This window comes from Amblyomma maculatum, chromosome 5, assembly GCF_055883805.1.
Source record: "Amblyomma maculatum isolate TAMU_Amacu chromosome 5, ASM5588380v1, whole genome shotgun sequence".
NCBI lineage: Eukaryota > Metazoa > Arthropoda > Arachnida > Ixodida > Ixodidae > Amblyomma > Amblyomma maculatum.
This window is the reverse complement of record NC_139348.1, coordinates 159,959,398-159,974,340: the sequence shown is the minus strand read 5'-3', so window position 1 is coordinate 159,974,340 and position 14,943 is coordinate 159,959,398. Positions and strand designations below refer to the sequence as shown.

Below are 14,943 nucleotides of genomic sequence, written 5' to 3'. Positions count from 1 at the left end.
AAACGATAAGCTCGCACCACGTCTTCGCTTACGCTTAGGTTATTTTGCGTTTGAGTGCAACTAAATCTTGCAACTTAATAAAACGCTTAATTCCAATATGCCAAAATCATTCAGATTCTACAGGATATTACAAGGACCAATATGGCTGCCTCTACCTATTGTTAACAGCGTACAGAAAAGAGGTGAGTTTCGCGGTTATTTCTTTATTTCTAAATTTCCCAAAGCCTGTATATAAACATACTCCGCTATACTATTGCCAAGTCGTCATTGCATTCCATTTAACCAATAAAAAGTTCAAATTACCAGAAATGTTTGAAGAACTGCAGGCAGTTTTAGCGCATTTATATATACTAATGGTGTGCTGTTATTGAGGTTGACTGCTTTTATATATTATTTAAGAATTAGCAAAATTTAAGCCTGACGTTAGCTTATGACGCGATAGCAGTGAGTGAACTGCGCTCAGGATAAAACGTCCCTACATACTGCGCATACTGCGCTGCCTGCGTTGGTTCAGGCAGCGACGTTCTTAATATCATTGGATTTCCGGTAGCCGCTTCATGTCAGCGCCACTGTCCCTTTAGGAGTCTCTATGAGCGGATAGAGCCCACAGACAGCATTTCGCAGCTCCCCATTATCAGTTTACTATTTTGCCTCTTTATATACACGCTTCACAGTTAGCGAACGCTCATAGGATACCAAATTGTGCGAATCCATTCTCTCAATAGTATATCCCTGTGAGCAGCGACCAATAGCGCAAATATTGTCAAAACGAATTAGAGCGCATTTAAAGGCCGCCACTATCGTCACTTCTCTGCTTTATTGGACTTCATAGCCTGTGGAAGACACGCATGTTGGATCGCAACACTGAGACTGTTGTTCCCCCTAGAACCCATTTTGGCAAAATGATGCTACAACTGAAGGACATGTATGAAGAAAATGACTTTCAACCTGACGGGTTTCCGCTGGTGACACGACAACGGGGTGGTAAAAAAGTGTCGCGCAGAAGGTACTACGCTGCGCTCCCAATATTTTTAAGTAGCTGAATACTTGCTCAGCACAGTCGAAGACTCTTATGATGTCTTTTTTACCACCAATACTCAAGTCGTCTGTTATTGGCTTCTATTGTTTTATGATTTAACATTTGCCGGAGTGGCGCAGTAGTTAGGGCGTTCGACTGTAGAGATCAAGGATGCGGGATCGAATTTCGGTCTAGGTGGCCGCTTTTGTTTTTGGAGGTGGAAAGCTAGGCGCCAGTGTGCTGTGCGATATCAGTTTAAGAACCACAGGATGTTGAAAGTTCTGGAACCCTTCACTACAGCGTCTCTCATAACATGAGTCTTTTGGAACGTTAACCCTGATAAACCGTAAAACAAGTCATAATTAAGCACGCCATGTTTGTAAGTAAGCCCTAGCACTTCTCAAATGCCTGGATCGGCGGTGTGTACTGGCGGATGAAGTGCTTCACATCAACAGTAATGTGTTCAATTGTTTCACTGCCCCGGATGCAGCAGCAGGTAATCTCACGTATACTGCCAAACGTTTGCCGGTAGCAGCTCGTTTTCGATCACCCCCAAGTCCTTCTACAGAAAATAAATGACTACATTTGAAATTGTCAAAAGGTATTTCCTTTGGAATTTTTTTCTTTGCCACCATGTACAGCTCTTTGTTGGGTTAACATGCATTTAAGTTTGCCAAAGGATATTTTCTGAAATTGGTACGTTTTGTACGATGGTGGTGTTTTTGAAAACCACCATCCTACAAAGAACAAAAAGACAATTGTCTTTTTGTTCTTTATGACAATCGTAACTATTTGAAAGCCATCTTCTCCATTTTTCATCGATACTGTATTATCGGTGCAAGACCTGAAAATGACTGTCGCCCAGCGATCCTGACTCATTCCTTTCAACCATTCTTTATTATGGACCATACTTTTCGCCACCCTCACTTCGAATATCGACCCTCCCATATCACTTTGAACTGCCTCATTGATAGTGGCCACATGTGCCTTCAAGGATGTCTACCGACTCTACTCTGCTTTGCAGTAATACGGAAAGTTTAGCTAGTTGGTACATGATTGCAAATTACGAGCGCTGCGACGGAGAACAACGAGAGAGCAATGACAAGGACAGGCGCTTTATTTCACTCTATTATTTCGCTTTATTACTCTGCTTTATTTCAAGCACAAAAGTTGTAGCAGATCCCAAGCACAGCACAGCGTTAGTAAACGAAAAGCCTCGTGCCATTTAGCCTTTCCAAATTCCTCTATTTACTTCGTACTTGTTATATCCCAGGGACGGCGATTTTCATGACTGCTGAGTTTCTTCTCGCTTTAGTCGAATACGAATGTATTTATATTTTTTATCTATACACAACTTTATATATGTAGCAATAGATAGTTGTGAGGCGTGATTGTGCAGGGCTTATAAATAAAAAACGCCTCCTCATTTTTCTGCACTATATCTTAAACCCAGAACCTCTAACTCTTTCCACAACTGTCTGGAACGTATTTGGGGCTTTTATGGCTATCCGCTACAACAACAATATAATTGTCGTGTATCAGTCCAGGTAATGGAGCATATTTTCAATCCACCCGCCTTCCGCCATGTCATCGTAAATCCCAATGCCTTTGATTCTAATTACCGCTCTAGCCCCCTATGTAGATCATGAATAGAAGGGCTGATAAAGGACTTCCCACACCGAAGTCTTAACTGCCATTCGTTTCGCAGCATCTAAGTTCTGCCGCTTGACTGTTATGTTATTATCTTTGTAAATCGCTTTCAATAAACGTATTGTTTCTTAGCCCACGCTCTCTTTTTCTAGAATTTGCGACACCAGGGTTTACATTATTTTATACCCCTTACATATCTAAAAACACCATCCACAGTGGACATTCTTCAATTGCCGCGTTTTCAATGCACAGTGTGACTGCGAAAGAATTATCGTCTAATCTACGACCTTGCCTGAAGCTGTTCTGCAGTCCCCTAGTAGACCCGTATGCTCAGTCCATGCTTGAAATTGATATTCGATTGCTTGCATTTCTATTATATACAACACCGATGTAACTGTTAACGGCCTATGAGATTTGATTCTATATTTTTCATATTTGCTGTTGCAGAGGAGGGTCATTATGCTCTAACCACAGGTCGATGGCATGTATTTTGTTTCCTAACGCCTCACTGAGAGTTGCATAAAGGTTGTTCTTGGTTCATTACCAAGCACTGTAGTTATTTAGTCGGTATTTCGCCCAAACGTTTGCTGTACGTACAGACACCTTGACCGCTTTTTCACTGTCTGATTGGTCAATGTTGACGCTAAAAACTTCTTTGCAATGGCCTGCTGCAAATTAAGTAACACTGCTATCGCCACACTCTTCCTAGCTGTTAACAAGGTCCCTTCTAGCCATTTACAAAATAAGTCCATGACTTCTTAATTTTCCAGTAAAATGCCGTCGTGGTACTAAAATGGCGGCGCTTCACTTCTGAATATAGGCAAAGTGCCTTTAGATGGTTCGGGAACTTATTAAGTGCTTACTTATTGTTTCTTCAAATATCTGCCTCTACCACAAATAGGCACAGTTCATTTTTGTTTTCTATATTCGTCCTACTTCTGTTGAAGTTGAGGCAAGTGTGTATTTTTTTCTTTCGATGGTCCTTCGAAGCAGATTGTGATTTGCTATTATAGCTTTATTACCTACGTCCCACCGACATTTGGGTTTATTGCCTTTATATTAATTTTTCTTTACGAAGAAAGCTATCCGTCTAAATTACTTCCAGAACATGACAAAACCTCCATGATCCATTTATGTACATAAAGAAAACGATGTCGTCTTCTTCATGAGGCAAATGGAGGCTGGAGACCAAATTACACCCACAGAATAAAGATTATTACCACCAATTTTGGTCTAGCGCAAAGTTCTCAGCCAAAAAACCATTAATACGCAAAGGTTCTGGCCTCATCTTCTAAGAGGGAGATGTAAGCATACTGTCTACGCAATTACCTTGGGCGCAGAAGGAAGCCGCTTTTCAAGCAGCTACTGAAGATAGTCAATCCGCCGAAGGGAACAGTCTCCGATGCTATTCGGAGAAACTTGAGTGTGTTATGCTACACAACAACAAAGCCACCTAGAGATGCTAACCTCTTTCTCAGAGACCAGAATAGTAAAAAAAAAAAAAAAAAAAATTCAAGGTAGAACTTTTGGGACAGTAGAATAAAAGCAATTTGAGAACGCATTCGACGATTAACACCCTCAGAGGCGCAGTTAAATTTCAAGAATGGTTAGAAGACTAACCGTGCATCAAAAAGAAGAGAGAGGAAGTAATCCTCATCTAGGCAAAGCCGTAACCGTAAGCAGCGTTACGTGTTGTTTCTCCTTCCCCCTCCTAATAATAAGAATGGTATCGGTGACAGAAATGCTTTAAAACATCATTTGATGGGCCAATGAAACGACGCGAACCTCCCACCAACAACATCAACGGAGCGTCTTTTGGCACTCGCAGTACACAACACCTTCAACATGCTCAGGGAGGATTTTCTGGTGAGTCAGAACAAAGTATACTAAAAAAGCAGATAGGGAGATAAATCCTGTTGAGAGTGGAGCTTAGGTAGGCAATAAGAACTAATGTGAGCAAATTGCAAGAGCCAATACCTACAGGAAGGAATATCCACGTACATCTGACACCCAGACATATTCACAACGATCAGCAGAAGGTTAGACACATAGCGAGAGCCCAAACCCTTAAAACAATTATATAAAGATCTGAAAGCTCTCTATGGCGGCAGCGGGGCCTATGCCTAGCCAGGAAGGATCACTATAGCTGCGCTCGGCAACAGAGAAGGCCAATAATCAGGGCATCAGTCTAAGCATAAGATTCTGGCCACAGCTATCTACATATACTCATGAGTCCTGGCCAATGGGAGAAGTAACCGAACATAGTGACGGACGCCTAACAAGCATGGAGAGATGGAAAGGGGAGCGCAATATTATGTAGACTTTCCGGCTTACAAAGAATAACATAGATATCAGAGCACGAAGGCATTGCCGTAAACGAAGGAGCTAATGATCTAGCTCGTGCTCCCACCAATACGGCCGCATCCCATTCTCTACCCATTTCGTCCCAGGAAAATAAGCTGACACAAAAGCAGACCTTGGGCTAGGAAAGGGATAATTCTTAACACTATAAAAACAAGTATTCACCTCGAAATAATACTGACGGAAGCATTTCTTATTTTTATAAATTAAACAAAAAAATTTCAGTAAAACACCGAGGCTACTTTCCTTATTGTAGGGCTAGCCCCATGCTCTGCCATGTTTCTCGGGAATGCAAAGACAAACCAGACAGCAGAAAATTATTAGTTTCATAACCGATACGTGAGCAGTGGAAGGCGGCCCTGAGCAGCGACAACCCGGATCAGCAAGCCCGGAATATTCAGCTGGCCCGGTAATCAGCTGCAGCCAGCGAAGTCCTGGACTAACTCTGCCGACAACCAGCTCCTGCTAAATATTTTCTTAGATACATGTTTTATCACCCTATTTGTATATTAAAGGAGGTAAAGGCGATGAAAGTGTCGGCAGGTTGGCAGTTTTAAAGCGCAAGGAAAGCTGCCACAGTTTGTTTCCAATTCCCTTCTTTAGGACAAATTTTCAGGCAACATTAGCCAGGATGTTTGGAAAAAGATATGTGGTCCACCAACAGCAAAAGACCTTTCTTTAACTGGACACCCGCACTCGCTCTTTGAATCCTGGTTGCATAAGATGGGCTATATTTACCACAGGGAACAGGTTGTTTTTCACGCAAGGCTGAAACTACTGATGTTCTTTTCAAGCGTACCTATAAGGCAGTATTATTTTGGGATGTGTTGGAACAGAGTATAAAATAAGTTTTCCCTGTTATCGCATGCCCTTATGTTCCTATCCTACAGCGACACCTCGAGCTGTCATGGTCTAAATCTCTTTTCGATTACGAACTCTTTGGCAGTCCTTTGTGTACCGTCACTTTGATGCCGATGCCTAGTCATTGTACAATTATTTTCCTTGAGTGTTGTAAAAGTATATGACGTCATGAAGGAGAAATGTTTTGATAATGGTATGGTATTTTTATTGAAGGACCGAACCGAAACAAAGAGGTCTAGCCTTGCTTTCCCAGCACGGAGAGATCAAGCGCTGTAAATAATCTACAGCTGTGGGCTATATTTTTGTGCGTATGTAGAAAACAATACAAGAACCAATACTGTCCATTGCACTAATACAGTGTCCATTAAAGATTATCCTTCTAGTTTGGCTTTATTTTGAAATCAGCTGGCGAGAAACAAATTTTGAATACGTCAGAATGAAATCTGCTTTAGAGATGAACCAGTTTTGTTATTCTATTTTTCCTCTCAAATCTATGTCACCGCTTCTTTCATAATGTGCGGAGTAATGATGTTGGAACAAACGTTTCAAGCAGAGGTGACCTCCAATGCGAGGCCGAGGCAGACAAGTTAGCTTCACTCGCCACTGCACTAAGCCAGTGTAGCCGAATATTTCATATTCTAACAAGTGTATTTTACGCAACGCTTCCGATACGATAGTTTGAAATCGTTGCTCCAAAAACAGGATAGCGCCTTTTGTATTTTACAATTCCTGTTCGGTGTCAGTAGCCAGAACGTCTATACTAAGAGCTCTTCAACACTCTGTTCACAATCTTTGGCTTCGACTAGTTGTCATGTATGTCATAATTATGTGGAGCCCAGTACCATCTCAACAGCGTCTACAACGGAACGCGGGCAAAGTCAAACCGCAGCACGCAGACTCAAGCTTTACCACAAGCAGCCTGAGAGGCAAACACTTTCACTAGTGCTACGCCGCGTGAACTGTCTGAATTAGTCATCATCAGATAGTTTTCCCACAAAATAATGAGTAAGGCAAATATTTGTGCGATCCTTGGCATCTGGAATCGCTCTAGGAGGTACCTGAGCTGCGGTGGCGGAAATAAAGAGACATTGAGTAAAATCTAGAAGGGAATAAAGGAGGGGAGCGATGGGGAACAGGGGAGGGTGTGGGCATTTTAAAATAGTAATAAAAGATGTTTGCATAGGAGCACAACACTCGACGGACATTGCCCAAATGCTGCGCAGCTCGTCATTGTGGTCAGCCTGCGGCTTGTTTTATACCGGACACTATTTTATGTGCACGGAGACAAGCCATATTCAGGCCCGCCCCTCCCCCTCATTTTCTGAAGATGCTTGCTCTTAGGAGAGGAAGGGAGCTTGCTCTGTCGTCTCTACTTAGAATGGTAGCAGCCACACGGGAATGCTTCCGTGTCATTCCAGATGATTATTGGTGTCTTTGGTAGAGTTATCTCGGTGTTCCTTATGGGCATCTAAACTTAGCTCTGTAGATACCCTCAGACACAGTACTTAGCCAACAACAGTGCACGCCTGTAGCTATTGCCGGCGTCGAGTTGCATAGGTTGAGGGCTCAAATCACCCAAATAATTCAGTCATTTTAGTCCAAAGCCATTGCTTTCCATTTTCATACAGACTGTTTGGAGCAGCTGAATTCACTTTTATGGTTTTTGCCCACCTCTTTAGGCGAAAATTGGTACCATTGTAGCCTCTACCAGCAAGCACACTGCGAAGCAGCCGTCTTCTGTAAAGGCAGACTGCTACCGGAGCGCACCCGTGCATGAACGTCCTCATCTGCGTTACGTCAATGATGACTGAGAAATTAATCTCCCTAAGTGCTCTGCAGCAGCCCCTGTCACTCTCGGTGGTTCTTCAGTTGAGGAAGCAAAAAAGCTGAAATAGTACTTTGTCCTCATTAAACATCTGAGATAACGCGGAAATGCAGCTTATCCTAGCTGCCACAATACGTCTCCAAGTATCGCCAATCCTCAGGATATCATTCACGGAGCGGTCCACCAAGAACTGCTCTGGCTCCTGCCAACCGTAGTGCAGTCTGAAATGGCGACGCTCACGGATGGCATCTGTGAACAGATCTATCAGACAATAGAAGTTTAGGTGAAGGCTCCTAAGTTCAAGCGAAGACCTTTGCCGCTACACTACGCAGTTCTGATTAGATACAATGCCAATTATACATAAATGCCAACAAAATGTTTCTGAACTCACTCCATCCGTTATCCCTGGGTCCCACAGCCTGCGAGCTACATCCATCTCCATTATCATCAGCCGAAATATGCCACTACAGGGCGAAGGCATCTCTTACATTTCTCCAATTATCCCGGTCTTGTGCTTGGTCCATTCGCTTGGCCCCTGCAAACGTTTTATCTTCATTCGCCAACCTAAGTTTCTGCTGCTAGGCTATGTTTTTTTCTCTTGGAATTGCATTTTTTATCACCCACAGGTTATAGTCTCTACGCTTTACATCTGCTGTCTATTCCCATTTCCTCTTATTCTTGATTTTGATTGGAGTGTCCTTAACTAGAGTTATTTCTCTCACTCACTCTGCACGCATTGCAGTCTTAGCGTAACGCCTACCAATTTTGTACCATAGCACTCTGCGCTCAGCTCAGTTTAAGCAGAGAGCCGTTTTCACCAGCGCCCATGCCTTTGCCTCATCAGTGATTACCGGTAAGCACCAAGCAGTATCTAAGCCCCAGAAATGCGACGCCTGGATGACTTCAAACAACCGCCCACTGCACCCACATTACTGGGAGGTCTGCCACAAATTTATTCAGTGTCTGTACAGAAGAATTGCCCTTCGCGACTTTCTGTCGATGCTCTACAGCCACGTCCCGATAGTGACTGCGAGAAATGACTCTAGTCTAGGGGTGAGTACGCGTCGTCATCGTCAAGCTGGCACTATCCTTCTTCATGTTCAATCTGCACATTATTTGCTTCGCCAAAACGCACCCACGATTACGCTGTGTGAAGGAGCACACCTAGCATTCGCGCGGGAAGCTGAAGACACCAACAATTAGAGGTGAAGCTGCAGCACAGCAGACTAGTAAATATTCCATCCGCCGATGCCGGGTGACGCAGTCGGAACCGTTAAACCTCCTCTTCATAACATGAATACATTCACTATGATGAGACCAGACTGCGAAGTGACTCTGACGCTGTGGGAAATCTCATCTCTTTATTAGGCATTCTAACCATCACATGACAATATGTCGAGGCGTTTCGGTGACGCATATCATTGCCTCTCCTGCATGCAGGGTCCAGGATGCGAGCTCAAAAGCTTGCCCCTTGATTCTTTTCGGGAAAATGGATATTTGTATCCACCTTGTCTAACAAATAAAGTCGTTATCCATCTGATATGAATACTACACATAAGAGGTTGTTATATTAAACGCGATTTTCCCGTTCTAATTGATTCCTTTTTCTATAATTTATGAATTATTTATATAGGGGTTGTTGTATTCAGAAAATTTCTGTTTGATAGCGGGAATATGATTTAGTGTGAAATAGCCTTCGTGAAACGCTGTCTTATGTTTTTGTTGACTAAATGCACCGGCTGATTGATTATATTGGCCAATACCTTAGTAGATGCCTTCTACATAAATAATAGTAAGCTGAGCTGTCTCTAATTTCTAGAGTTCTTCACGTCTCCTTTTTAACAGGTCAACATATGGTAGCGCTTTTCCATGATTCCCGACTCTTGAAGTCGCGAAGCATTGCGTATACGGAGTGACCAGTTCTAGCGCGATCTCTGCACCATGAAAAAAAAAGCACTAGACTGAGTCGAAATATGAGCACGCATGCAGGCACCACAAAATCAGGGTGTAGATTAGTCATGTGTGAAATTATGAAAATATCTATAATGACTGCACAGTACTATACCCCTTCGTGAAGAAAGTTCTCAAATTCCCAAAAGCAACTGTGTCAAGCAAGAAGGCCCGATCTCCCCATTATAAATTCTCCGCTTGCTTTGAGCGAGCTGTCAGAAACGTCTAGTGAGAATAATTTCAGACAAGAGTTGATGAAGAATATTGAGTTCTGCGATACGCTGATTGCATTGTTTTGCTAAAAAACTTAGGTTATGAACTGCAAATAATGATTTTTGTTCTATGCATATAAAACTGAATGGTAGGCCTAAAACATGCGTAAACCTAAAATAATGTCAAACGGCGCCGGAAAAGAACTGTAGTGTGCAAAATATAGCGAGGCGCAGGAAGCGGTAAATGAATATGTCTACTAATGAGAGGAGTGAGCTAGAATGACAAAATTTCCCAGTTATTTCACACAAAAGGCAAATAACCAGGGCTATCAAATTGGAATGAAGTGGATTTGGAAAATTCTCAAAGAATATGGCTACAAGCACACCCATGCAGCGACGTACTGGCCAGAAATGTGGAGACTAACGAGATGGGTTCTATGTAAGTTGAGGACAACAGTGTGCTACGGAAGGGAAATGGTATAGGTAACGTTAAGAGATATAGGAAGTGCCCAGAGTGGGTCAGAGAAATAACTTTAGTTACTGATATTGTAGTCAAAATCACGAAGAAGAAATGAGTGGGAGCTGCAGAGCTCTTTAATACTACCAGGTGCGAAATTTCGCATAGGGCCCATGTATTATAAAACGGCGGTTTTGATTGGTCGAAATTCGGGCGTAGAGGAATAATGGCGGCCCCCGCGTGGCCATGAAGGAAAACTGCGTCCAAGTTGAAAACTTTCAGACTTCTGATAAATGCGCAACCACAAGGAAAATGAAATTAGTTGAAAACTTGCAGTATCAAAAATTCTCAGAGAAAACAGCTGTAGAGAGTGAACTAAGATGGAAGAAAGAAAGAAAAGTGATTTCCAATAGGCAATGATGGCAATAGCACAAAGCATTTATTGACACTTCTAGATGGCGCGACAATTCACAGACACTCGAAAAATGCCTACAAAACCTAGTAGCATTTTGAAGCAGAATTTCCCAACTGGTAAGAATTCGCAGGAGCTGGGTGGTCGGTGCCCCTAGTCCAGGGCTTGCTGGAATTCTTACTGATTATTAATTAAAAGTTTTCTCTCTCTCTCTCTCTCTATTATTAATTGAAAGTTTTCTCTCTCTCTCTCTCCCAACTGGTATGATCCAACAGCTCCGATGAGCAGGACATGTAGTACGAAGGGGCGATTACTGATTGTCGTCAAACTAAACCAATTGGATTCCATGTACACGCAATCGTAGCAGGGGGCACAGAATGTTACTAAAATATTTGCGCGAATCAAGTGGTTTTAGTTGGCACAGAACCGGGTTGATAGGAACTATGTGAGAGGAGTATTTTCCCTGCAATGGTATACTCTAGCTGATAATGATGGTATGCAGTCATTAGTATACAATAAATTCTAAAGGCAGCATTCATGCTCAAGAAAGAAGAATGTTGGACAGTCGTCAGCGTAGCTCCGTTGGGAAGGATAACGGATGCGATATCCAATGGTCGGGGGTTCGGTTCTCAACATTGGAGTGTTGGGTTTTCTTCCACCTTCTATTTAATTATCTTCCTTTTAATATCGTTGGAGTACCCTATCAGTTCAATAGTAAAAATAACAACCGTACACTTTCTTACGTCTCGCCGACTGTTGATATATTTCATTAATTTGCATATATACATGTATGTAAATTGTTGTAGAAGACCTTGAACAGGGCGATACGTCATCAACAGTCAATGGAACGTTCTGCGATCAGTCGTGGGACTTGTGTCAGCACAAGTACGAGCGTCGAAGCGAGCTTCGTCGTCGTTTTCTTTCCTGACCGTCACGCGCGTTGAACATGCTTGTCGTCGTCCTCTTCAGCATCAGGCGCTGAACATATCAGAGCCGAAAACCTGTTTTACAACTTCCCCCGGGCGAAAAGGCGCCATCCTGGCGGCTCATGGCGATGTGACGATGGCCGGATCGTAGTAAGGTTTCAGGCGGTTACTGTGTACTATTTCACGATTTCGGCGACGGTGGTCAGTGGATGGCGTAAGGGGTTCGATGAGGTAGTTGACGGGGGATGTTTGCTTGACGATACGGTAGGGGCCCTGATACTAACTCAGAAGTTTGGATGAAAGGCCGGGACTGGAGGAAGGCACCCATAGCCAGACCAAAGAGTCTGTACGGTAAGTAGGAAGAAGTGCAGATTGATCTCTGGTGGTTTTCTGCTGTTGCTGGGCGTGAGAAGTGAAGGACCGGGTAAGCTGGCGGCATTCTTCGGCATACGTTGCAGCTTGTGAAACAGTCGTGAATTCGGAAGAATCCGGTCGGTAAGGGAGAATGGTGTCCATGGTATAAGAGGGCTCACGACTATACAGGAGGAAGTATGGCGAGAATCCGGTGGTTGCTTGCGTGGCAGGGTTATAAGCGAATGTGACGAATGGAAGAACGCGGTCCCAGTTGGAGTGGTCGGAGGCGACATACATTGCTAGCATGTCGCCCATGGTGTGGTTAAAACGCTCAACCATTCCATTTGTTTGCGGATGGTACGCGGAGGTGGCGCGGTGAACAATTTTGCATTCTCTAAGAACAGCTTCGACAACTTCAGAAAGGAAAGCGGGACCTCGGTCACTCAGCAATTCTTTGGGAGCCCCGTGGCGAAGAATTATGTGGTGGAGGATGAAGGAGGCAATGTCTTGGGCTGTAGCAGATGTCAAAGGCGCCGTTTCGGCGTAGCGTGTGAGATGATCGATTGCAACGATGATCCAGCGATTTCTTGTTGATGTGCTAGGAAGCGGGCCGTATAGGTCTATTCCAACATGCTCAAAGGGCTGAGCTGGGCAGGACAGCGGCTGCAGAGTAGCGGCGGGTTGGCGAGGTGGGTGTTTTCGGCGCTGACACTCTTGGCAGGACTGGACGAACCGACGAACATAACGGCACATCCCACGCCAGTAGTACCGCTGTTGCAGGCGAGCGGAGGTTTTCAATAAGCCGGCATGGGCACACTGGGGATCATCGTGGTAATGGGAGCAAATCACAGAGCGTAAATGGGTCGGAATTACAAGCAGCCACTTTCTACCATTCGGAAGGTGATTCGGAAGGCGAAATGGTGAGACTGGCGACGGAGAGCGCGGCAAGGAGGTCGTGAAGCGTGGCCAGATAAAAAATCCAGGAGTGAAGCGATCCATGCGTCTTTACGTTGCTCGGAAGTCATATCGGTGGGCATGTCGGTGGGATGTAGAACGGATATAGCAGGAGTGGCTTCAGACGGCAAGGAAGAACGTGAGAGAGCATCAGCATCGGCATGTTTACGGCCAGAGCGATAGATGACGTTAATGTCGTATTCTTGGAGCCTCAGAGCCCAACGGGCCAGTCGACCAGAAGGATCTTTCAAAGAAGACAGCCAGCAGAGGGGGTGATGATCGGTGACGACATCAAAAGAACGGCCATACAAGTAGGGGCGAAATTTGGCTATTTCCCAGAAGATAGCTAGACACTCTTTCTCGGCGACGGAATAGTTTGCTTCAACTTTTGTCAGGGTCCGGCTGGCGTAAGCGACAGCGTACTTATCAAAGCGAGACTTCCGCTGAGCGAGTACTGCGCCGAGGCCGACGCCGCTGGCATCAGTGTGGATTTCCGTGGGGGAAGAAGGGTCGAAATGACGCAGGATTGGGGAGTCGTCAGAAGGTGGCGAAGTGTCGCGATGGGGTTGGCGGTTGGCTGGCGGTCTCAGGCATCGCGGAAGTGGCAGGCAAAGCTCGGCTGCGAAGCTCCAGGTTGAGGGGATTGCTGGCACCTCCACCAATTGTTGTAGAAAACCTTGAACAGGGCGATACGTCGTCAACAGTCAATGGAACGTTCTGCGATCAGTCGTGAGACTTGTGCTGACACGGACGAGCGTCGAAGCGAGCTCCGTCGTCGTTTTCTTTCCTGACCGTCACGTGCGTTGAAAATGCATGTCGTCGTTCTCTTCAGCATCAGGCGCTATATATATATATATATATATATATATATATATATATATATATATATATATATATATATATATATATATATATATATATATATATATATATATATATATACGAAGTATACGCTTCAATAGAGCAAACATTTTTTATTTTTCATTTCACTCGACGTTTCGATCGGAGACCGATCTTTCTCTTGATAAAGATCGGTCTCCGATCGAAATGTCGAGTGACATGAAAAAAATGAAAAATAAAAAATGTTTCCTTTAATGAAGCGTATACTTCGCTATATACTCTTTTAGCAGTCTAGTACGTTATGTTCTCGCAATTTATATATAATATATATATATATATATATATATATATATATATATATATATATATATATATATATATATATATTAAGGATGTCACACAGCTTTACCCGATTACCATATTTTAATTTAACTGCAGTTTCGGACGGCGGACCGTCCTTCAGGGTAAAATTGAGAATGGGTTTGCACATTTGGGTCACTGTTAAAACAGCGAGAGAGGCAGTTGCGCGACATCCTATTGATTTTTCCTGGCCCTGTATATATATGTAGTAAAGACTGCAACTGAGACGCGCTGAGCTGAGCGTCCACTCGGTTGCCTAGCCCTTTTGTTTCTACTTCCTCGTCTTCTTCCGCTCCGCTTCTCTCGTCTGTACTTCATCTTTGTTGTTTCGGCATCACACTCGGCCATGACTGCGGACCTGAAAAGAAGAGGCAGCGCAGTCCTAATGTTTTGCAGGCGAACGATCCTTTTCTTTAACCGCGACACGTGCACTGCGAAATTGTTCCTCTTCCGCCCGTCCGAGCCTGCTTGAAACGCCGCAGTACACACAAGCCACGTATTATCACCTAAGCGCTCAGTTATTACGTAGGGCCCATCATATTGTTAAGGAAAATGTACACAGCGGTAACCGCTAATTGACTGTCAGAAGCACTCGCCACCAGAACGAACCCAGCTTAGCCTGAGCGTCGTCTTCTTCACAACACCACACCAGCGCGTCGTCGTCATCTCGATACTGTGCTCCATAACAATATTTCGCGGTCAGCTTACGCCCTGTGGATTGTAGGCCGCGTCGCACCCAGACCACGTCTCCAACTCTATAGCA

General features: G+C 44.0%; 1 protein-coding gene across 1 annotated transcript in view; it reads left to right on the top strand.

The window, feature by feature from the left end:
* LOC146190117 (uncharacterized) overlaps positions 1-14,943 on the top strand; it is a 57,950-nt gene that overhangs the window by 23,214 nt on the left and 19,793 nt on the right. Inside the window, exon 7 of the mRNA XM_084605419.1 lies at positions 115-182. Coding sequence (XP_084461545.1) covers positions 115-182 — 68 coding nt within the window. The remainder of the gene's footprint in view (positions 1-114; positions 183-14,943) is intronic.